Source organism: Larimichthys crocea, chromosome IX, assembly GCF_000972845.2.
Source record: "Larimichthys crocea isolate SSNF chromosome IX, L_crocea_2.0, whole genome shotgun sequence".
Lineage (NCBI taxonomy): Eukaryota > Metazoa > Chordata > Actinopteri > Sciaenidae > Larimichthys > Larimichthys crocea.
The window spans coordinates 5709506-5735139 of record NC_040019.1 but is presented as its reverse complement, the minus strand read 5'-3'; the positions used below and the strand labels follow the sequence as shown (position 1 = coordinate 5735139).

Genomic DNA, 25634 nt, shown 5'->3' with positions numbered 1-25634 from the left:
ACCGACACAGTTTTACAGCAGGATGTTTTAAAGAGCTGTTCTGTCCTTTTCTTTATTGTCATTTCAATGTAAATTTTAATCTGTGAAATCAAACTGATACTTCTTTCCCCAAATGTTTTACTCTTTCAAATGATCAACCATCTACAGAACTTGTCACTACATTATTTTTCTACTTCTTCTTCGCATCATCATTAATATTAATATTGTTTCCAGTGAGCCTCTTATGATTTAACAGAAAAATACATCAAACAAACAGCACCAGGATTAAATAACAACAAGAGCAGCTTTTGCACATCTGCTGCTGTGTGACTGACTCCTGTCGTGCAGTTGTTGTAAACAGGAAGACTGAGGGGGAAATGCCTGGTCCGTTCCTGATTGGACAAGTTTAGGCGGTACCAAGGCAACAAGCGAACATCGAACACGCTATTGGTGGACGCGCAGACATAGGCGGGGCTTAGCAACTGACAGCAGTGTGCAGAAAACTTTGTTAGCCGCAGCTGCTAACTTCGCTCCATCGTCTGTTTAGCGATGTCAGCGGCTTAAAGCAGCACCCTCGAGAGGTAAGGCGACTGTTTTCTGTTCAGTGGTGATTCACCCAATGCTTAGACTCAGGTGTAAAGTTGACTTTGTCTGTTTATAATCACTGGCAGGACAGCCAGCTGTTAGCGTAGTGTTGCTCCAGCTAACCCTGAAGCTAACGCAGGTTAAAGTCAACACCAGCCGCAAGTTGCTTTGTTGTTTGCTGGATTTACCAGCTTGTTGTTTGCTTCACGTCGTACAGCGAAGTCAGGTGATGAGGGAGGATGTCGTAACATGCTGATAATTCACAAATCCATGTTCCTGTTTTCATGGTTTCCCCCCTTTTTTTTTTTCTCCAAACACTTGTGAGACGTCCATGCAGTTTAAGTCACAGTCAGCTGACTGTTCAGATCAGAAATACTTTATTAATCCTCACAGGGAAATAGATAGATAGATAGATAGATAGATAGATAGATAGATAGATAGATAGATAGATAGATAGACTTTATTTATCCCAAGCTGGGAATTTACAGTGCAGCAGCAGCATTACACACAGTGACAATAGACAGCATAAGAATAAAAATATAAAGAGCAAACTATACATAATAAAATATCAAAATAGTAAATAAAATATATTGTACAGAGGTATATACAGCAAATTGGCGGTGTTGATTTGTGCAAAGTAAGGAAGGAGAAATGTGCAGTGATTGTAAATTGTAAATTATGACCTAGTTGTTATTATATAGTGTGATGGCATGTGGCAGGAAAGATGCCCTGTATCTGTCCCTGCCTGTGGGAGAAGCTGCTCCGCTGTCTGTCCACTGTGTGGTGGAGAGGGTGCTGTTCATTGTCCATGATGGATAAGAGTTTATTCAGAGTCCTCCTCTCCAACCACAGTCTCAAAGGGCTCAAGTCTGAGTCCAAGAACAGAGCCAGCCTTCTTGATGATCTTCTCAAGTCTGTTGGTGTCGCTGGCTCTGATGCTGCTGCCCCAACAGCAAAGAAGATGGCACTGGCAACAACAGACTGGTAGAAGATCTCCAACATCTTGCTGCACACATTGAAGGATCTCAACTTCCTCAGGAAGTAGAGTCTATATACATAGAGGAAGTAGAATCAATATACTAGTAGTAAAATCCCAAGAAAAAACTATACTGTGTACTACAGAACTGCCTTAATCCATCGTGGTATAGGTTCAACAAGGTACTGGAAACATTCCTCAGAGAGTTTGGTCCATATTGACATGATAGCATCACGCAGTTGCTGCAGATTTATCCATGATGCGAATCTCCCATTCCACCACATCTCAAAGGTGCTTTATTGGATTGAGATCTGGTGACCGTGGAGGCCATTTGAGTACAGTGAAACTGTGCCTGTCATACGATACCTGCAATCGGTTCCTTTTGTACCCAGATCAAGAAGAAATTACTCTATGGTTTTGCTTGCAGCCAATCACCAGAAGCGTTCTTTGATTCAATGCGCCATGTGATTGGTCCACCAATAGTTTGTATGGCGGTTGAGCCGCACAGAGTTGGCTGGTTATCATTACGAGATGCTAATGACATTTATGCAACCGATTCCTTTTGTTTTTACATAATTAATATCGAATCAAGCTGAAAAAAAGTATCGAATAATGTACTCAGTTGGTATCTGTATCGTTTTAAGGGTACTGGTATCGAAAATTTTTAAATGATACCCAGCCCTAACACTGTGGCCATAAAGGGATGGACATGGTCAGCAACAATACTCAGGTAGGCTGTGCTCAATTGGTACTAAGGGGCCCAAAGTGTGCCAAGAAAATATCCCCCACACCATTACACCACCACCAGCCTGAACCGTTGATACAAGGCAGGATGGATCCATGCTTTCATGTTGTCGATGCCAAATTCTGACCCTACCATCCGATTGTCGCAGCAGAAATCGAGACTCATCAGACCAGGTGACGTTTTTTCCAATCTTCTGTTGTCCAATTTTGGTGAGCCTGTGTGAATTGTAGCCTCAGTTTCCTGTTCTTAGCTGACAGGAGTGGCACCCGGTGTGGTCTTCTGCTACTGTAGCCCATCTGCCTCAAGGTTTGACGTGTTGTGCGTTCAGAGATGCTCTTCTGCATACCTCGGTTGTAACGAGTGGTTATTTGAGTTACTGTTGCCTTTCTATCAGCTCGAACCAGTCTGGCCATTCTCCTCTGACCTCTGGCATCAACAAGGCATTTTCGAGACGGTACAGAGAATACACTGATTGTTTAAAGTGCAGTATGCATGCGTGGAAAATTGCCCTTATTTATTGCACAAGTAAGTTTGATAGCTAGTCTGTTATTTTGAGGGAGGAGTTGTAGAGACTGATGCTCACAGGTAGGAAAGACTTCTCGTGTCTCTCTGTGGAGCATCTTGGTGCCAGTAGTCTCTGGCTGAAGGTGCTCCTGAGTCTGTCCAGCACCTCATGGAGTGGGTGGGAGCCATAGTCCAAGATAGCCCGCACCTTAGAAAGCATCCCCCTTTCCGACTCCACAGTCAGCAAGTCCATTTGCACCCCCACAACATCACTGGCCTTACGAACAAGTCTGTTAATCCTGTTGGCTTTGGCTGCCTTCAAACCGCCTCCCCAGCTCACAACGGTAAAGAAGATAGCGCTGGCCACCACCGACTCGTAGAACATCCTCAGCATCGTCCCGCAGATGTTAAAGGATCTCAGCCTCCTCAGAAGATAGAGGCGGCTCTGACCCTTTCTGTAGACAGCTTCAGCGTTCTTATTCCAGTCCATTTTTTTTTTTTTAAGTACACTTAAGTTGGCAGCGTTTATAAGAATTGTTGTCTTACAGAATGGACTACGAAGGAGAGGGCGATGGAGACTTGTGCAAATGGAGCAGTTTAGTAAGTACCAGCCAGCAGTGGTGACATGACATTATTTGAACAGTGGTAACTCTTGATAAAGCTGTTGGTAAGACACTGTGCTAATCCATAACATGTTTCTAGGAGGTGCTGATGAACAGCAAAAATGACATCAGAGCACGAGTGCAACAGTTCGTGGAGGAGAGGATGCAGACCACCATGGTATTAAATGACATCAACAAGCCTGTGCTTTCACTAAGCAAGGAGAACACACATTCAGCGTTGCCAGGGTGGTTGGGTGGTTTTTCAATCAGTCAGGCAGGTTGTAATTTTTTGGCCATTTCTACTGATGGAAGTAATTTATTGGTCTAGATCTAGCAGCTAATTGCTGGTAAAATATGCAAGTGGCTGGTAGATTTGCTTCACTCACCAGCTAAAAAAAACATTGATAATCTATTGAGGGGCTGGTTAAAATTCACATTCTCTAGCCATTTGGCTGGACAAAAAAAGAGCTAAATTTGAACCCTACTTATTGGTCCTATTCCGTTACTGATTTAAATAATTTCCTGTTTTCAGAAAAGTTTTCAGCATCAGTGCAATTGTTTTGATAACTCTGATCACAGTGTAGAAACAGAATAGGAAAAAAAGGTAACCCGAGTTAGTGCCATAGTTGTAACATGTTTGCCTGTCTTCTAGCTCACAGGTGTCCTTATTGGAGCTGCAGTTGCCGTTTCATTGATTGGGATCGTGGTGCTCTTCCTTTACAGGAGATTCAAGCTCGCACGTGAGTCCTCCTTCATGAACTTCGTACATTCAGTTTTCTCCTGAACGTGGTTTTATATGCATTTTGTTTTTTGGATTCCTTGACCAGGTGAACAGCAGCCAGGTGTGCCTCACTATCGCTTCAGAAAACGAGATAAAGTGCTTTTCTACGGAAGGAAGATAATGCGAAAGGTTTTTTTTTCAATTTCTATTTCTGTCTCACACTCCTCACACAAACATTTAGAGTCAGGTATATTCATCCAATATCCAAAGCTCCAATGGCTGCAATATCATTCTAATGCACTCTGATATAGTAAGACTAAAAATAACTAGCATGCATTGAGCTCAGTAATGAATATGTTTCTTTTTCTCAGGTCCAGACGCTGTCCGCGATTCCTCCTCCCACTTCTACCTCAGTATCAAAGCAACCGCAGCGCATACGCAAAAGAACAAAAGTTCTAAGCATAGCTCGCAAGTACGCTCCGTTAATGCATTTTAAAAATTCTGTGTGTGCAAGTGAAACCTTAAAACCATTCTTCAGATTTGTTTTGAGCCCTGTTGAGTGGATTGATTTTGGAGGAATTTGTTTGTGCCTGTCGACAGAATCCTGAGGATCCGTAAAGATCCCCCCACCCTGCAGCCCAAAGAACCTCCTCCCTCCCTGCTGGAGGCCGACCTAACAGAGTTTGATGTGCAGAGCTCAAACCTCCCCTCCGAGGTCCTTTACATGCTGAAGAATGTCAGGTAGATAAATATACAACAATAGCCTTTCCAGTTGTTTCTCCTGTTTTTGTTTTCATAACATTTGTGTTCGGCAACTTGTTGCAGGGTCCTGGGTCATTTTGAGAAGCCCCTGTTTTTAGAGCTGTGTCGCCACATGGTGTTTATCGAGCTGCAGGAGGGCGAAGGTCTATTCAGGCCAGGAGACGATGACGACAGCATCTATGTAGTCCAGGATGGACGACTTGAGCTCTGCATCCAGGAGAATGTATGTAGATAGACTGTCATGAAATGATGGCTCTCCACCCCTTTTGTCTCTGTTCCCTGTCTCTTGAGTGCTATCACATCCCAGAGTTTATTTTATGTGGGTGCACAGAGTTTGAATAAAACTGTTGTTTGTAAAATGTCTTGTTTTACTATTTTTTATTTTATTTTTAGGATGGTACAGAACCAGTTGTGAAGGACGTGCACCCAGGGGACAGCGTCCACAGCCTGCTCAGTATTCTGGACATCATCACTGTGAGCTCCTTATTTCTCCACCGTCTGCACATCAGCCTAACTTCTTTGCTTCTGTCCTCTTTTGTCCTTTTAGCTGTTTGCATCTCACTTCTCTGTCTCCTCTCCATTTATATTTTTTTTGTGCTTCATATTTAGGTCACTTTGTTAACCCCAGATCTCTTTGTGTCGTAGTTAATTTAGTTATTTTGCCCAGTGGCATGCTCTGTTTGGTTTCCATTTACTTTGTTGTCATATTCTGTTTTGTTCATCCAATTCAAATGCAGAAAATTCAGCTAAATCAAGAAACCCAAACTTGGAAAAACTTTGATCACTAAGAAACATGAAAATCACAGTCTTGTGATTGATTTTTGCAACGCGTAAACAAACAGTTTAAGGCTGTCTCAGCTTGAATTCTCTTGTTTTGTCCTGCCTTTGCCAGGGTTATCCAGCTCCGTATAAGACGGTAGTGGCACGGGCTGCGACTCGCTCCACCATCTTACGTTTGCCTGCATCAGCCTTTGAGTCTGTGTTTAAGAAATACCCAGAGACACTTGTTCGTGTCATTCAGGTAACAGATTGTCCAACAGTACAGAGTGTTCCAGCATCTAGAACATATCATTATACAATCAAATCATTTTGATCTAATCTGGGTATAACTACAATCTATTGTATAATATGTTCTGCTCTGTTTACCGCAGTGTTGGTTTTTGTGTGTTGCAGATAATCATGGTGCGCCTCCAAAGAGTCACCTTCTTGGCGTTACATAACTATCTGGGCCTAACAACTGAGCTCTTCAATCCGGTAGGAGGGAAATTAATTAGTGCACACATATTGTGTATATAACACACACAGTCACGCAGAGTGGCCCTCATTGAAAACCTAAGCACCACCGACAATGCATTTGTAAATAGACAAACACAGAAAGGCACGTACACACTCAGTCGCACACATGCAAGCTAATTTCACACAACATTAAGCACAGTATCATAACTCGGTCCTTCATAACGCTCATTGAAAATTTGTAAAAATGATTACCACCCCTCCTCAGAAAACAGGCAGGGCAGTTAACCTTTAACCCGTGCTCACCTGTGATATTATGATTACCAAAAATACCCTGAGAGGAAATAAGTGGAAAAGCCGATTAGTTAATTCCTCAAATCTCATCATACAGTATGTTTACAGGGCTCTACACACTTATTTTTCAGTTTTTTATTTTTCACCCACAACCCATTTATGATCTTAATGTGTTAATACTTCTGTGCTTCAAGTCTGTTAAGGAAAAATGAATAACTGAAATGTGGATTAACTGTTTTGTTTTGTTGCCTAATTGACAGGAGAGTCAGGCAGTGCCCTTGACCAATATAAACAGTGTGATGGCAGAGGCGAATTCTGGGAAGACGACCCGCCGCTTGCACTTCCAGGACGAGTTACCCACTGGGACCACAGAGAGCCCCACTGAGACAGGTCACACACATACACACACTCACACACATACACATTTAAACACATTTTGCCCCGTATTTGTTGAGACTTATCCAATGCTGGCACTTCACTTTACAATAAACAGATGGTATAAAGGACAACCCTTCAAGCAGCTACAGGAAGCAGCGATCCGATCCGATGCCCACCGACTGCGCAGGTGAGTCTTAGACATAAGCATTCACCAAATGGCATATGTCTGTATTCATTTCCTGAACAGACTTATCAGAGTCACTGATCTGAAAACAAGGACACACACACACCCCTAAACCTAAACTCATAATCCTCCTCCAGGTAACGATCTGAACATGGCTTGTGAACGAGCTCGAGTCACTATAGATGAGCCTCCATCCAGTCCTGTCACTCACAAAGTAAGACACTCCAGTCGAGTTCTCTCTTTTTTTTTTTTTTTAAATCCAAAGTGTGTAACTGCAGCGCCATATCCCAGCATCCACTGCATCTTTTGCTGCTACGCTTGTCCTGTTCTCCCTCATCAGTCACTCTTTTATGTCTGTCTTTGTAGTCCAGCCTCAAGAAGAGTGTGACTATGCAGCACACTCCCTCTGAAGTGTTTCACTACACAGACAGTGGGGGGCAGTCTGATACCATCCACCTCAGTAAGAGCAGCACAATCCTCCAAGCTGCTAAGCGAGACCTGCTGGGAATCATCCAGCTGCAGGTGAGAGGATTAGAGAAAATGAGCATCAGCTGGGGCTTATATAATTCTTCAAAACAAATATGCAAATACTTTTACATGCATGTTGTGCAATGTGACACGTATTCTGAGAAAATTCTGATCCCTGTTTTTGGATAGATTAAGGCAGTGACTCTGTGTCTTTTATGATCATTTCTAAATAAAAAGTTATTCTGAATATTAGTTTTGTGTTTTTATATTCTGTTGCAGGACCCCACTCTACTCGAGGGCAGAGTGACCCTCCACCAAGTCAAAGCTGGTTCTGTGGTGGCTCGTCAGGGAGACCAGGTTAGAACAACAAAGCGGTTACAACTGCTCTGAATGCAAGAGCAGATGTGCATGACCAGGTTCACTGCGAGAGCCTCGTGTCTGGTATTATGTATTAAACTTGCTCTGAGGTGTCTTTCATCAACAAGAAAACATTTATTTTATTCATTCATTTCAGCACAGTTTTTAAAATAAGTTTTGATTGAGTGCCTGTCCTCAACATTTTTTGTCTTGTAAAGCTTTGGACACGTTAAAACTCACAAAGGACAAAGACCTGAACTGAGTTACAAAAATAACTGAACAAGATTTGAATCGTCTCTGTTCAAGCTTGAGGCAGTTTGGTCTGTTCAGCTTTTTCTGACGACTTTTGTTGCAATTGATCTGACTAATTTTACGGTGATTAAAATTAAAAAATGAATTCAAGACATTGTCGAGATAAATGAGGTATAAGAAAAGTAAAGTTTTAGCAAATTGGAGAAAATATTTCTTAGAAACATCAATAATCTGTGGTAATTATTGGAAAATGAAAGTTGATAGCATAACTGAATCTTAGCATTCACATTCGTGCCCTTCTCTTCTCTTGGTGCTTTAGGAGGTGAGCATCCAGTTTGTCATTTCTGGCCTCCTCCATGTTTACCAGCGGATGATCGACCGAGAAGAAGACACACGTCTGTTTTTGACACACCCTGGAGAGCTTGTTGGCCAACTCGCCGTCCTCACTGGAGAGCCGCTCATATTCACCGTTCGCGCCCAGAGAGACTGCAGCTTCCTCTCCATTTCCAAAACCCACTTCTATGAGTCAGTCACATGGACACACCCATCCATTCACAAATGTGTATTCAAGTCTTTTTGGCAGTGCTGACAAAGATACAGAGCAGAAACTAAAGATACAGTGAAGTTTGAAGACTCAGCACCAAACTGTATAACACTAGTTGTCGCTGTTATAACATACAAGTTGTAAGGGTCCACCTGATTCTATACTACTTCATCTTTATGTTGACCTGAGGTCACTCTACAGTGACTCACTATCGCCTCTCAAGGTGCTCAACGGTATTACAAAAAAGTGTGGACCGAAGCTAGCTCGATAGCATACTAATTTCAGCAAATATCCTTTCCTTTTACATCCGTTTTCTTTTGGTGTTTGTCTATTCCTCAGGATAATGCGTGTGGAGCCAAAAGTCGTGCTGAATGTTGCTCATACAGTGGTGAGGAGGATGTCATCTTTTGTCCGACAGATAGACTTCGCTCTCGACTGGATGGCTGTGGAAGCTGGCAGGGCGGTCTACAGGTATTCTACTGATGACCTTGTATATCTTGTAACTCTTACAAACAAGATAAACTCTATCACATTCATGTTTACAAGGCAACAACATTCTTCTTTGCTTTTTGGTTAACAAGCTGGTTTGCATATTTTGCAGGCAGGGAGAGAAGTCGGACAGCACTTTCATAGTGCTGAGTGGTCGACTGCGTTCTGTAATCATGAAGGAGGATGGCAAGAAGGAGCTGATAGGAGAGTACGGACGTGGCGACCTGATTGGAGTGGTAAGAACCACGATGGTGAAGAGGAAGACAGATGGAGGATAGTAGATGGGAAAACTACGAATATGTGTGTGCTATGTTTTTTTTTCCCACTTCTAGTATCTTTATAAATATTAATGACTGTATATCAGAATAAGCAGTTCTCAGTTTTCCTCCAAAGTCTATTTAAAAATGGGCAGAGGAAAATAGTTTGTCAGTAACAGTGGTTAATCATCACATTCACTGTCTGTATGTAGAGTTGACAAAACAGCGGCTGTTAGTATGCATGACTACTGCCAGTGAATGAAAACTATAAAAAGTACATCTTATGAATATTTAGGGAGAAAAAGTAAACACTATCTAAAATATAATTTAAATAATCATTTGATCTTTATTATATGTATGTACCACACACAGAAATGTGAAAAACAGTTAATACATAAATTTAACCTGTTTACAGAATATATAAAACATTAACACTTTGTCTCTTTTGGGGATAACTTCAAACACACAAGAAATGTACATTCAGTTAAGCTGTCCAGCATATCAATACATTTACCACAAATATAAAACCTGTTTACTGATGCTGGGTTAATATCTAAACATGAATACTAACATCAGAATTGTTTCATGCTGATAACCTATCTAAAGCAAAGGCACTTTTACATTTCTCTCACTTGCCCGTTGGCTGGTGTGGCACAATGCTTCTAATAATACCTGAGTTGATGGATGCTATGGTTACTGTTACCTGGAGGAGGGAAGCTGTCGTTTCTGTGACGGTGGGGATAAGATTGTTATGGCTAACATTCAGAGACATATTTAGCACAGCTGTGTTGACGTCAACTCTGCATGATGAGATGCAGGGATCTTATTTATAGCTCTTTTTTTGTTTTTACTTTAATGATAATAATAAAATAATGATACTGAGTTCAAACTTAAATAACATACATGCATTTTTTTGTAAGTATCTTGAAGTGAGTATTTATAGTTTAATTTACCGTTTATTAAGTATTACATACGTTATGTGTACATTGTGATGTGTTTTTCGTTTCTCTGCAGGTAGAGGCCCTGACCCATCAGAACAGAGCCACCACAGTACACGCTGTACGAGACTCTGAGCTGGCAAAGTTACCAGAGGGAGCTCTCAGCTCCATCAAGAGAAAGTTCCCACAGGTAGAGTGAACCTCAGTTTTTAAAGTCAATTTCAGTTGATGTGAAAACACACATTTGTTTTTTTGAGGATAAAGCATACATGTGTAGTGATTTCCAAAAGAAAGTCTCTTCTTAACACTGCAGTTGTTGCTTCTGAAATGTTTTTGCTCTCTCAGGTTGTTACCAGGTTGATTCACCTACTAGGACAGAAGATCCTCCAGCAGGTCAATGGTCCTCTGACAGGTGTGTGTCTCCTCTGTGCTCGGTGTTACCCCGCTTCATCTTACGGTCGGAAGGGGAGGGTTACTGATATGTATGCATGTCCCCAGCTCGCAGTTTGGCCCTCCATACCCCTGGCAGTAAGTGGGATGCAGGAAACCAAGCCTCTAATCTCTCCACTGTGACCGTCCTGCCTGTATCAGAAGAGGTACCTCTCACTGCCTTCACCCTGGAGCTGCAGCATGCGCTCCTCGCAATAGGTAAAAGGCAGTGTTTCCCACAGGATTTTGTGACCACGTGTTACATATACACGTGTCTTATAAACATTTTTGTGCTCTAGTAAACAATTTAATCATAAACAGTGGCTTCATGATGTGATTAAAAGTTCACTTGAACTCTCTTGAACAAGACCTTCAACCAGAAATATTGACTGACTGTAACTGCTGTAACATTTCACCTACAGGTCCCACTCTTCTTCTGACCAGTGATATTATCAAACAGCGACTTGGAGCTGCAGCATTAGACAGGTAAGTCTTGTAGAAGCCTGTGAACGTTGCATTTACGTTCACTTCAGCACCCCACAAATAAATGATAGAAATAGTAGTCTCAAACAAACATTATCTTTTCCTCTGTCGTACAACTGGTCGGTCTATTTCATTTTTTTCTTTGGGCGTTGTGTCATTGTGACTCACTCATTAAATTCAGTTTAAGTATGCTTTCTTGGCACAACAGGAAATATGGATTTACAGTGTGCTGCCAGCTCGGCAATGCCGCCTGTCATTAATGGACTCCTTTCCTCTTCAGTGTCCACGAGTACCGTCTGTCCAGCTGGCTGGGCCAACAGGAAGACCTCCATCGCATAGTTCTTTACCAAACGGACTACACGCTGACACCGTGGACACAGCGATGCATCCGCCAGGCTGACTGCATTATTATCGTGGGACTGGGAGAGCAGGATCCTGCTGTTGGGGAGGTGAGGTGTAAGGGGAGGGTTAGAATCAATGGCAAAGATAACCATGGTGTTAGGAACACATATTTAGGTTTGCCTAAATGATTATTTGTTGCAATTGTCTGTTGTTTGTCGTGTTGTGAGTAGGTAGTGTAGGTTTTTAGAGCAGTGAGAGTGAACCAAAAGAGTGAGATTGTGTCTGGACAGCTAAAAAAATAGATGAAACTTGCTATAAAACCCAAAAAACCTGAGGGAAGCTGCAGATAAGGGTGATGATTCTCTGCAGGTTGTCCATGTTGTCTAATTAAACCACCTCTCAGGACAGTATAGGCACATACCATCAACACTTGATTGACATCTCGATCATCCAATTTCCACCTGACTACAGGTATAACAAGACCCGCGTGTGTCGGTGTGCATCCTTTTATTTAATTTCATTCCCTGAAACAGTTAGACACTGTAGTTTTGAGCCAACATTACTCAAACAAGTAGCACAGTACTCACAGTAATTACTGTGTTTGACCTGGACTATTTTCTGTCGTGAACTTGGTAGTGACTCCGTGACTCCTCGACTCCGTGCCCATGTTTATTATAATGAAGGAGCGTGTCACATGCTTTTTTACACATGCAAGGAATTTGTTTTGGTGTTGTTGGTGCATGTCAAACATTCCCTAAATATAAGAAAGCTTAGAAAATCAAGTATTAAACATATAAACAATATAAATGTATACATACACACAGTATGTTTTTAAAAGTAAAAATAAGAAGAGCAGTACAGCTGAGTAAGTAAACAATTTTGTACCACAGCGAAGGTCTATGGCAACAGAGGAATAAACTATATTGGACTTTAGATGCACAGAATCGATTCTTAAAACTACTCTTAAACAATATTGTCAATAAACGTTAACTAATCTTCATCGCACTGGATGTGTTTTGTTATCTGGAATCTGGAACTTTTGTGAAGCTGGAGGTGATTGAACACATTCGTGGGTTAATGATCTTTGTTACAGCTGACCAGGATTGGACTGTGAGGACTTTTCTCTCCCTGGAGAAACCATCACACCAATTATTATTAACTGAGCTCTTGCTCAGTCTTTAAGTGTCACCAGGCAGAGAGATATTTGAGTCTGATTTGATATTAAGGCCCATGCTGATAATTATGCTCTTGAATCATGGTTATACACATGGGGGGTTAACCAACTTAATGGTCACACATGCTGTGAAAGGTTTGTATTTGACCCTTGGGTTTAAGGGAGAAATGAGCAAAGGGTGGATGGAGAAACAGGAAGCGCTTGTCCAGCTGATGAAGGAAAAGTAATTGACTCCAAAGGGAAAAATGGGCACTGAGAAGTGAGGAATGTTTAACAGGAGATAGTGGGGGGGGCGCGCACACACACACACACACACACACACACACACACACACACACCCCTTTTGTCTCAGACTATTTAGCCTTTTTTTTTTAGGACTGCTAATTCAGGAGCATCATATAATGAAACTGCCTCACTCGGGAAATTGCACTTTTAAAAAATGTGAAAATAAATGAAAATGTAATTAAAAATTCATCTGAAATAATCTTCCCATTTTGCTCTCATTGCTCTGTCTGCTTCCCCAAAATTTTCAAATATAACAATAATTACAGTGTAGCCCTTGACATTTAATATGTTTCAAAACAAGAGTTCCCAAACACAAATTGCAATCACATACCTGTACACGTGCTGATATTGTGCTCACTTAAACCTGCCGTGGTCTCCAGTAGTCACGTGTTTTGCAGTATTTTTCTGGGCTAGCGCTCAAAATTCTGCACAGGCACCACACAGGAGCCACTCTGAAGAAAGAGTTGAGTATAAAATGTTCTAAAACATCTGTGCTTGATGCCTTCCCTCTAGCTGGAGCGTATGTTAGAAGGAAGTGCAGTGCGTGCCCAGAAGCAGCTGGTGCTGTTGCACAGAGAAGACGGCCCCCCGCCCAAAGGAACTGTGGACTGGCTCAACATGCGAAGCTGGATATCCAGACACCTCCATCTCTCTTGTCCCCGAAGGGTCTTCTCTAAGAGGAGCCTGCCCAAACTGGTAGGGATGGAAAATGTTTTTTTTTTCCCTCTCTCTTTTCTAATCTGCAGATCAAAGCACTTTTCTCTGTCCCCCTCCTGGCTCTTCCTCTCTTAGTCTCTCATTTCACATTTTCTCATAATCTTTAATTTCACATCCATTCAAGTCTTCTCCATCCCCTCATCCTCTCATCTCTCACTTATTCTCTCTACTGTTTTTTCCCAGTTGGAGCTGTATCAACGTGTGTTCGAGAAGCCAGCAGACCGCCACTCAGACTTCTCCCGCCTGGCTCGAGTCCTCACAGGCAATGCTATCGCACTTATTCTAGGCGGAGGAGGGGCCAGGTAACGTCACTCCACTGTCTGTCCTCCCAATCAGTTCACTTCATAATATACTGCAATGTACGACACAGCATGAAATGATCTCTCTTCCTCCACTCCACTCTTCAGGGGCTGTTCCCAGGTGGGGGTAATGCGAGCTGTCTGCGAGGCTGGCATCCCAGTGGACCTCATTGGTGGCACCTCTATCGGTTCTCTGATGGGGGCACTCTACGCTGAGGACCGTAGCTACAGCCGCATGAGGATGAGGGCCAAAGAATGGGCAATGGTGAGAGTCAGAATAACACTAGTCTTGTAATAAAGCCAAATAAAAGAGCCAGTGATTATATTTCGATCTGCTTTATATCAAGTAGACATTTTATATTCTAACCCACCTATTATCAAAAGACCAGTCTTGACCTTCATCAGATATTTTCATTATGTTACATAACAGCTGCTGCAGAGCTCGGAGAGGTAGCCTACAATTATTCTATTAGTACTAATGTCTAGAATTAAGCCAAATAATTGTGACAGACAACTAGCGTAGTAGATAAACATTTTCCAGTTTTGTGGAAGAGTAACTGAATTGAACAGTTCTTCCTCCACTTCCTCCAGAGAGAGAGAGGAATCATTTCAAGCTGTTTTAATTTTCTGCTAGCGAGTCTGTCCTTGTGAAGGTGATTCTTTCTAAGAGCACCTTTTGAATTTTGAATGCCGTTTAGACCTCGATTTCACTCACTGATATCATTCACCACACTCGGCTAGTTACCCATCAAAAGTCCCTGGTCGGTGTTTCACAATAAGTTCATGAACAGAACCCGTTTTAGTTGTAATATAAAAATTCATGCATATGTCTTCAATACCGTGACGGCTAATTTGAGACACCCGCTCAGCGTCCAGGTCTGCAGGCTGAGCATGTGGTATGATTTGTCCTCCCACAGTGTGTCCAGCCCCTTCTCTGTCCTTGGCTCTGAACCTTCCTTCTAGAAGCAGCTGGCAGGGTTGCCTCTCCTTCATATCAAATTAAAAGATTGTAATAAAAAATGTGTCCTTAGCAATGTCATGCAAGGAAAGCCAGCACAGGAATGTTGATTGATGTTGCTTTTTTATATGGAGTGAGTTTTTTTTTTACATTACTAAGAAAACCATGTGTACAGGACCAGGAGGAAGGAAAGAACGAGATAAAACTTTAATTTTGAGGGATTAATTCAACATTGTAGCGGTGGAAAACTTCAATTTAACCTCGCTTTTCCCGGCTTCCCTGCAGGAAATGACTTCAGTGTTTAAGAAGGTTCTGGATTTGACATACCCAGTTACCTCCATGTTCTCCGGGGCTGCCTTCAACTCCAGCATCAGCAATGTCTTCAAGAGCAAACAGATTGAGGTGAGTGACACAAGGTTACTAAAAGTAGAATCCGAACAAAATAATATATATCAGTCACTTCCAGCAGATAAACATCCAGAAATATCTGTTGGTGGTGCAGGAAAAGTAAATGTATCGTGTAAGTCCATTATGTTCATCTGTTTGGATGTAACCTTTTGTGTATGCAGGACCTTTGGATCCCGTATTTCAATATCACAACTGACATCACTGCCTCGGCCATGAGAGTACACACTGATGGTACGTTTCTTTTTCTATTATTGTAATAATCCTGTGTTGTTGTTGTTTGTTTAGAGGGTCAGTTCACCCAAATGACAAAAAACTAGCCAATCAAATAGTTTCCATTTCCTCTGTCTGTTAGATTTCATCTGCAGGATGACCCTTTCATTAGTGCCATTGATGAGTTCAGTTTTCAGTCAGCTCAGGTTGGTTGTTTGCAATGAAATACTTCTGCCTGGTTCACAGGTTCATTGTGGCGGTATGTTCGTGCCAGCATGTCTCTGTCTGGGTACCTGCCTCCTCTCTGTGACCCAAAAGATGGGCACCTGCTGATGGACGGAGGCTACATCAACAACTTGCCAGGTTTGTTCCACTGAGTCTTCCCTTTTAATACTTGGCCATTCTTCTGCCTTTTTTTATTTCATGTTTGCTATTTAACCACCTCTGTATAATTATTTATCAAAGCTCTCTTCTTCTCCTGTCCCACTGCTGCATCTGTTTCCTCCTTCTTCTCCCAGCTGATGTGGCTCGCTCCATGGGGGCCAAAGTGGTGATAGCTATTGACGTGGGCAGTCGGGATGAAACCAACCTCACTAATTATGGCGACTCGCTCTCAGGCTGGTGGCTGCTATGGAAACGCCTCAACCCCCTAGCGGAGAAAGTAAAGGTAATGCATTGATTAAAAATAAAGACACAACAGACGAGGATCTGCAAGTATGTGTAAAAGTAATTGAGTCCTATGAATAACAATGAGGATATTTCCGTGGGTGTTTTTTCAGTGATTCATATCTGCATTCGTGGTCTTAGGTGTTGAACATGGCAGAGATTCAGACTCGGCTGGCCTATGTGTGCTGCGTTAGGCAGCTAGAGTCTGTGAAGAATAGTGACTACTGCGAGTACATCAGACCTCCAATCGACAGATATCGGACACTTGAGTTTGGCAAGTTTGATGAGATCGCTGTAAGTTTGAGGGGAGGTGGATCTTTGGTGCATCTTTAATGATTTTAGTGAAGAAAATGATATCAATATGCGAGTGTTTGTATGTTTCTGTGAATTACAGGAGGTGGGATATCAGCATGGAAAGACTGTGTTTGACGTGTGGAGTCGCAGTGGAGTCGTGGAGAAGATGTTAAGAGACAGACATCAGGAGGAGTTCTACAACACCCAGTGCAAGAACAATGTAAGGATAGAAAAAACGTGAAAGAATATATGACAAGAAAGTCATTAAGCAGAGTTCAGAGCAGAGCAACAACCGAATTTAAAGACTCTCATCGCAACTCTGATGCGTTTCAGTTGATTAAACCTCTTCGGTAAAAATCCATGGTCCCATGGTGAAGCAGCTGACATCTTAACTCTAAATCAAAATAATAATAATCAAGTTTATTTAGTACAGCACCTTTCACAGAGCAAGAAAAAGGAGGAAAAAAACAAGCAAACAATAAAACATAAGCAATAGTGGAGCATTAAAACACTAGACGGCATGCAAGAAAAAGGGTTTGAATAAATGGGTCTCTAACTGCTAACTGCTTTTTTAAAGGCTTCAATCGAGCAAAATGTCCTACAGGAAGAGCGTGCCATAGTGTCGGAGTTATCACTTCAAGGGCACGATTACCTTTTTGTTTTCAGCCATGCACAACTGGTCAGAAGACCTAAGTGACCTACTCGTCATAAAAGGTTGGCACAGATCCAAGATGTTATGCTGGTACCTGACAGTGCAGGACTCTGTATGTGAGAACAAGAACCTTTTAAAATGAAACTTGATGGGAAGCCAATGTAAAGCAGATAAGCTGGATGTGATGTGAGTTGTTCTTCTGGACCTGGTCAACAGTCTCTCCTGATCAGTTTGTTCACTGGTAATAACATACCTTTTTTTTAAATATCTAACTGATAAACTTACTTACCTAAAAGGTTTAAAGTTATCCATAAACAAACAGATCACATCCTCTTGAGTACAGTCAGTGTCTGACATCCTTTTTTCACTCCATGTATGTTTAATCAACCACATGGGTCTACTATATTGATTTTTTTCTCATTGTTATTGTTTCTACAATACGTCCTCTATTGTCAGCTGCATTTCGTCGTCAACAGCCTCATGCCTTAGGCCATAAGCTACACTGCTGTTAAAGTAATAACCGTAAAAAAATAAAAAGTCTGCTTTTAAAGTAGACATGGAAACAGGTTTACTGAACACACGATTTGTCCTCCAGCAATGACAAAGAAAGACAAAGGGCAGACAAAACCAGGTAGGAGAGTGAATGATGAAGAAAGATGAGATATTTAACCCCAGTCTGAGCAACGGCACGAGGAGGATGAAGGGGAAAACTAGCAGGGTTGGAGTTGTTACCCATATAATAGCCCCATAGCAACAAACTAATAAATTAACTTGTACAATTGTGGAGAGAACGAAGCTGAAGCCATGGTTGCAGATTTGAAACTATAACGTTTAAGACTGTTTATAAATAAATCTTTAAAACAATAACCATCCCACATAAGCAATTAATGAGCGCCTTTCTATATTTAGGTGCCGCTACAGGGTGCAACTCTCAGGGGAAATAATGCATCTCTTCCCGTGTTGGAGTCTACATAATATGTTCAGCAGTGTTGCACAAAAATGCAAAACAAAAAGACAAACTGGTGTCAGATAATTAAAAAGCAAAAAGAGAGTTTATGTGGTTAAAGCTTAAAAAAAGATCCAGAATAAGGAGCTAAAGATAGATGGGTAGATGAACACACAACATCAGCACAAGCGCAGTGTCACTTAAATGGACACAAAAAGATTAAAGGTCCAGTGTGTAGGATTTAATGGTATCTGTTTTGCAATCCTCTCGCCTCACCCTCCCTTTCCAAGCTTGTAGGAGAAACTACACTGGTCGTGAGCTATTTATAATATATAATGTATGTGTTTGTGTGTCTTTCAGGTGGTCACATGTCCCAATGCTTCTTTCACTGACCTGGCAGAAATTGTGTCCCGCATCGAGCCTGTCAAACCTGCCCTGGTGGATGGTAAAACTACTGACACACACTCCCAACACTCACACATGTGCACACACACAGTGTCTTGAGAGGAGGAACGCCATTACAGTCTCCCTTCCATGCTCGCTCTTATTTGTTTTTCTTTTCCCCCTCATACTCTATTAGCAAATGAGTTTCATATCGAGAATTCATTTTTAGTAATTATGCGTTACACTGTACACATGCAGGTTTGAACACATTGCAAATTTAATGTTTATAATCAAGTAGAAACAATGAACATATTCATAGGCTCTGTGTGTAGGAATTAGTGGCGTCTAGCAGCGTCTCCAACTGAATACCACCCTCCCTTCCAGGTGTATAGAAGAAAATACCGAGGTGACGAGAAATAGACTAGAGTTAGTGTTTTGTTTGTATGTTCTGGGTTACTATAGAAACATGATAGTGGCTATAGAGAGAAAGTGTATATATGTTAAGGGTCGCTTTTTACTACATCGAGCACGAGATGTGCACAAGACGCATGTTTTGATTGATTCAGGGCCACGAGATAAAAAGATTCAACAAATCAGCAATTCTATGTTAACGACGTTCAGAAGAAGAAGAGTGAAATGCAATTTTGGCATTTTAAAAGAAAGTTGTGTTGTCATTCAAGTAAAGCAATACACCGTCTACAATCCATAATATCCTTAAAAGATTCAGAGAATCCATAAATCTCTGCACTTAAGGGGCAAGACCGAATAACCAACATTGAATACTCGTGACCTTCAATCACTTAAGCAGCATTGCATTAAATAGGTTGACTGGTGGGGAACACACCCAGCATCCAACAGCAACCACAACCCCAAAGACTCTTTAATGGAGCCTGTAGCAGATACAAGAAAGCCGACGGTCCTAGTTTAAAATCGTCAGGATACAGTTGGTGCACTTGGTAACTCACTGCATCTGCGTATAAGAATATAATAGGCGTGCAAAACATGCCACACATAATACTTGATGCAGGTGCACTGTGTGTTGTGGTGGCTCTCTGTATATACACTTACCTCGTGCATGAATCAATGAAAACATCCACTACTGGTTCTGTAGTGGTGCAACATGGAGGAAGAGGATCTGCCCTCTCTGAAGATTTGAATGGCTCATTCTAAGGCAATGAAAACACAACATTTCCAGGTGATTATACACTAACAAACTTAATAATATATACCATTACCAATAGAGCCTCGGAAATGTTACACACTGGACCTTTTTAAATTATATTCAGACACCATGTTTAAGTGCAAACATAATATAGCAACCTATGTTTTTCTCTGATACCACTATCCTCCCTATTCTTCCTCTTCTTTCTATTTATAACCTATTTGTCATCCATCACTCCTCAAACTGCCCTCATTGACTTGACAGCGTTTTTCACATTTTTTACTTTTCTGACTCATTCACCTGCACACCCACTTTTATTTGTCACCCCGTCTACACACCACGGATTCCAACTTACTCTCCCACGATGTGCTTCTTTCCTTCCTGCCCTCTGCTCCCCTTCCCTCCATCAGAGGAGTCAGACTACCACACTGACTACGAAGAGGAGGCATTGGAGAGTGCTCTGTCTGACTTGGAGCTATACAATCGCTACGGAGAGCACACTGAAGGGGAGGAGACTGGTGACACGGTGCGACTCACTGGTTCTATGGGGTTTCTTCTATTCAACTCTTCAGTAGCTATTACATTTTTTTTTTTTTTTTAGGACTAAAACAAGTACATCAAAGTGTACATGTACAAGTACTTTTTCTTAAATCTAGACCTTGGGAAAGTCAAAAGTGCCTTGTTGGCACTTATACAAAAAGAGATTATAAAGTTCATCCTGGAGCCAGGCCAATGCATGCTTTTAAAAGTGATCAATAATCCCATAAAATATATTCTAAAATTAATTGGACGACACTGCAGGTCGACCTAATTAAACTAAAATGATATGTTTTAGTTCCAGGTAACAGCCAGTGCCTGAGATAGTTGGTGGGCTTTGACTTTGAGTTGAAAATAAGAGGATCTTCTGTAGTTAGAACTCGATTAAGGCTTGAATAATGTTTTTGAATTGGACAAAACAAAAAAAAGTGATTGTATATTCCAGTCCATAAAAGAGTCACATCTACTGGAATCACTGGGTTTTACTGGCAAGTACAGTTGTACTGTTTTATCTGAGGAAAAAAACGTAGATTTTCAAATTCATTGTGTATTCTTAAACAGTTTTCTTTATAAAATAATTAGATGTGTAGAATATTATTCTGATGAAATGTAATGTCTCTTCGCTGATAAATAACCATACTTCTGATTCTCAGGATGAAGAGCTTGATGGGAGACGTGGACGCCACATTACCTCACTCACCAGCGGCCACCCTCAGTCCCCCACCGCCTCTGACAGTTCACTGGACCTGCCGTCAAACATGGAAGACCTTTCCAAACTGTCCGTTAAGTAAAGACAGGTCTAATGGACTTTGCTTCGAACAGGTCATCACAAATACTTGCCCGTCTTCACCACATTTTACCCTCCGGTCTGTCCTACGTGACTCAAAACCTGTCCCCTGCCCCTGAGACTGTCAGCATGACAGTGATTACCATTTTGCCTTCCGTAACCTGGCCTCTTTAGCTGGCTGAAAAAAAAAAAAAAAACTGAATACAGGCAGCTAGTTATCACATTTACTCAGATGCAGATCCTATGCATTCCTATTGTACAAGAACGGCTGTGAGTGTAATCATTTCTCATATTGAGATAGTCATTTCTTTAGCTGTACATGAACCACATCAGTCCAGTGGAAGACAGAAGGTAGGAAAGGTGAGGAAATAGTATTGAATGAATGATTTAAGCTAGTTAAAGAGTCAGTTCACCTAAATTACAAAATAACTTTCACCTCTGTTATCTAGATGCACCGATAGTTTTGATTTGCCACACGGTGCATTAAAGAATTACATTAAAAAACTCAAATTTGGCTATGTACACCTCTTCAGGCCCATGAAAATACATCTTGCCTTGCTTACAGCTCCTCTCCACAGTAATGCCACAAGCTGTAATGAGGAGTCATAACTAGACATCGCCTAATTTTAAGGGGTCACAAGCAAAAGATGTTTAATGGTTAACACTGCTTTGAAATAATTTGCAGAACACACACACTGTTTTGTCCTCCAGTAGAAAGTAGATCCAATGAGGTCTGTGGATTGTCCCGTGACACTGTTTCTAATGCGATATGTTGAATTTTTCATATGTAGTTTTTCAGTGCTGCGAGCGTGACGTACAATTCCATTAATCTCGCTCACATTTGGAAACAGATATTTGAAACATGAATAATAAAATAAAACCCAAACTACATGGTTAAATGTAAAACATATAATATAAAAACATAAGTCTACCTGCCCAGATAACCACTACTATAAGACAAACACACTGAGTGGTCACTTCATCATGTACAACAGTCAGTCTAATGCATACCAATACGACCGCCCTGCTCTAACATCATCTACGAAGTTCATCATTTTTTTTGGTGGCCATGTTGGAAAATAAATCTTTAAATAAATTATGAATGCGGCAACAAGTATATAAATAAATGTAAATATAGATGTATAAGTGAGTCACGAGAAATAGTTCACTAAATAATAAATAAATAGGCGCCTGACACCTTCCTCCTCATGAAGCTCCTGTGCGAACAGTGTAAACACTCCCCCTGAGCTCGGCAGCTACAATTAGCATCAGTTAACGGTTAATTTAGCAACAAGTAAAACTACCTGTCAATCACCCAACTCCATCAGTCACAGAGAGCTGAAGCAGAACAGGATGTCAGGAGCCAAATCTGGCAAGAATACCACACCCTCCTCATTTGAACATAACAGAAATGAAATAAACCGGGGGAATAAATGTGGCATTATAAAAGAAAATACATGTACATAGACATTTATTTATTTATTTATGCCTATTACCTCATTTACTTTCAGGATTTATTTTAAAATATTGACTAAAATAAATCCAACATATTGAGAGGTGTATGTAAATATAAAAATATATAGGAAATAACCCATTCCAGCACCACACCGTCACTAACTACCATAGATCTCAGATATAGAAAAGTAGACTTCAGGGCTAAACAGTTGTTGGATTGCATCAGACTGTACAGGTGTACCCAATAAAGTGGCCACTGAGTGTTCTGTTGTTGAGCTAATTACAGCAAACTAATATAAATTGGCATGTGGGTACGCATTGTTGTGTTAAGATAGCTGAAGTCTATCTTCAGACCCTGTGCTTGGATGTTTTGTACACTCCGTTTTTGTAATGATCCTCACCGACACAAGCCTAATTTAAAACCAGAAAGAGAGCACAACAGGCAGCACTCTGCGAGGCCGTGGCTGTCAGCACAGCTTTGTCGTACCCAGGGTGCCAGCGACATGGAGGGAAGTAATGACTGCAATCCACTTCAAAGCACTAGTTTCCCTCTCAGCCGGGGAGACAGCCCCTTTGCCCCATCTGTTTTCTGGCTTCAGTCTATCAGACACAGACTGAGCAGCAGACAGTGTGGATCTGTTGGGTGAACTCAGAAGCGCCACTCATCCCAGTGCAGTTTATGTACTGGGGCTATTTGCAGCAGGGTAGTTCTTCACAGGAACATGTTGTAACACAAATCATTTGGCCTGTCGAGACATGTTTTTTTTTGTGGTTTTGATCTAATTTAGCCTTCCATGATAAGATGATCAGATTTTTCTTGCACATATACGTTATAGTCAAAATAGTGAACAATTCTATATTTTCATATTTAAGCCATGAATGTATACAACTTAAGCCCTACATGATTTTATTTACTTTTAAGTCAAAAGCTGGACAATCATTCCAGACACTCAAAGCAATGCACAAATTGTTTTATAGCCTTGTTTAACATAACCTCTTCACAGAGTTAACCTAATCTCAGTCACAACTGGGGCTGCAACTAACGATTATTTTCATTATTGAATAGTGTGATGATTATTTTTTTGCAAGTAAAATTAATCTTGTGTCAGAAAATGGTGAAAAATTAATATCTGAACTTCCTAGAGTCCAAGGTGACATCTTTAAAATTGTGCTTTTAGTCGGACCAATGCTCCAGAACCCAAAGATATTCAGTTTAATATAAAGTAATTCCAGGAAAAGCAACAAATCGTCACATTTGAGAACTGGAACCATCAAATGTTTGGCTTTTTTTGCTTGACGGACGGCCTAAACAATTAACTGAATTATCACAATAGTTGGTGATTAATTTTCTGTTCATTGTCTAATTGCTTCAGCCCTAATCACAACATTACAAGAGTCCTAACAATACTGCATGACAATGACAACAAACAACATACCTTTTAAAAGAATTCTGACAAAGTTACGTATCGTCTGATGTTAAAGTACCAACTCTAACATCAACCGATAATAATAATAATAATAAGCTTTCCAATTTATCAGTCAGGCTCTCATCATTAAAATATCAATGCAACAATTTTTATTTTCTTCCCATTTGATACAGCACCCCGTGAGCCTCCCTGTGAGAAGCTGTGATCTTAGCTAATACTGGTGCTACAGTGCCTGCAGCCTTACATATGTACACAGTAGGAGAAATCCTGTGATAAACACTATGTGGATCCCATATGGTGTCGGCTAAATGGAGTCTGGACACAGAAACGTGTGAGCGAGGCAGAGATGGGAAAACATTTGCCGTTTACCAATGAGCTAATGGTGTTTGCACTTTTTTTTTTTTTTTTGGGTGGTTTCCAAAAAACCGAGCACAATGAATCGATGTTGTCTGGCAGAATGAATGTTTCTACTTTATTAAATGGGACATGGTAATGGATGAATTGCTTACGTAATGGGTGGAACGTTGCCATGAAGTTAATGTTACAAAGCCTTAGATGACCCATTCGCAAAAAAAACAAAAAAAACAAACACTCGTGCCCTCATTTGGCTTGTATTTTTACAGCAACGGAAGATGTTTACCTGTAAGGATGTACTGAATGACAATAGTTACTTGTCTATATTTATGTTATTTGATAAATGTTTTATATATAAATATGTATAATCAATTGTTACTAATAAACCACTATTTGTTGTGTATTCCGCATGTCTTCTCATTTTGACATCTAGCCTTGTAGTTTGCTGTAGAAAAGAAAAGTGACCATTTAAGTTCCCAGAGCTGGAAGCTGGAACCAGACCCCAGCGCGCAATGAATGAAAAATGATGCTCAGTATTTTTCTGTTGATCAAATTATTGATTAATCAGCTCCTTCTCTTTCCATTTGTAGTTTTCCTGTGACACTTCTTAGCAGAGATGACAAATTCAGAGGGAGGTTTTAACCTTCAGTAACACCAGAATACATAAATCTGCTTGGTGCTGTTTACTGCAGGCACCTCAAAATGAGATCATACGTTGATGACGCTCACCAGAGTAAATAAAGTGTCATTAAGAAGATAAATTATCAACCAGTGAAGAAGTGGTTCTGTTGCGTGGCTTGCTTGTTAAATACCCTTCAGTGGGACTGAAGTAACCTCGTGTCTGAGAGCATCCATCCTGCTTAAGTGCTAGACCCTGAATCTTTCCAGCTTCAGAGGTTTTTAAAGCCCTTCCTCAGGACCAGTGGTTTGTGCGATCACCTCATTGTAAGTAGCACATTTCTGTGTAAAGACTTTAACAAATCGCTGCAATAATTCCTTCCTACCATCATGACAGTTATTCAACTCCATGATCCATTTTGAGTCTATAGTTAGAGGTGTAGTTGTACTGGATGACACTGTGACCAATCTCCCAAACATCACAGGATATGTCCTTGGTAAAGAAACTGATCCTTCGCAAATTGTTTCATTTGTAGGACATGAAAATATGTAGTGTTTTACAAGGAAAACTAATATTACAGAGCAGAATTTTCTTTTTTTTTTTTAACCCTATGACCCTTCAGATTTATTGTGGGATTCTATTGAAGTGTTATAAGTAAAATATCAACCAATGAAGAACGTGAGGGTAGAAAACATATAAAAAACCTCTTAGTATGACACAATACACTTTAACAGCGCCACAAACTAAATCCTTTAAAAATGACAATAAAGTTAAATCG

The 25634-nt window shown here is 40.9% G+C and overlaps 1 protein-coding gene across 2 annotated transcripts; it reads left to right on the top strand.

Moving 5' to 3' along the window:
* Positions 1-428: 428 nt before the first annotated feature.
* Positions 429-24640, top strand: pnpla7a (patatin-like phospholipase domain containing 7a). 2 transcript variants are annotated; one of them, XM_019272436.2, is made up of 36 exons: positions 429-560; positions 3338-3389; positions 3492-3569; positions 4044-4131; positions 4219-4301; positions 4484-4584; positions 4713-4853; positions 4938-5097; positions 5268-5348; positions 5767-5895; positions 6048-6128; positions 6662-6791; positions 6895-6966; positions 7101-7177; positions 7330-7485; positions 7711-7788; positions 8360-8565; positions 8924-9055; positions 9186-9309; positions 10345-10458; positions 10614-10680; positions 10767-10916; positions 11120-11183; positions 11461-11629; positions 13495-13677; positions 13882-14000; positions 14106-14262; positions 15241-15357; positions 15525-15594; positions 15820-15936; positions 16092-16240; positions 16381-16533; positions 16634-16753; positions 18492-18576; positions 20088-20203; positions 20868-24640. In XM_019272436.2, the coding sequence occupies exons 2-36, from the start codon at positions 3339-3341 to the stop codon at positions 21003-21005; spliced, it is 4056 nt and encodes a 1351-aa protein (XP_019127981.1). In that variant the 5' UTR covers positions 429-560; position 3338; the 3' UTR covers positions 21006-24640. The 2 variants fall into 2 exon arrangements, with proteins under 2 accessions (XP_019127981.1, XP_019127982.1); XM_019272437.2 differs by lacking the exon at positions 20088-20203 and having other exon boundaries at positions 20868-20995.
* Positions 24641-25634: the final 994 nt, after the last annotated feature.

Excerpts from the sequence above, each read along its gene's own strand:
- pnpla7a (XM_019272436.2), top strand. The coding sequence starts at position 3,339 with ATGGACTACGAAGGAGAGGGCGATGGAGACTTGTGCAAATGGAGCAGT. Across the intron at positions 14,001-14,105 it reads CTAGGCGGAGGAGGGGCCAG|GGGCTGTTCCCAGGTGGGGG; the intron begins GTAACGTCACTC and ends TCCACTCTTCAG. Across the intron at positions 16,241-16,380 it reads CCCTAGCGGAGAAAGTAAAG|GTGTTGAACATGGCAGAGAT; the intron begins GTAATGCATTGA and ends TCGTGGTCTTAG.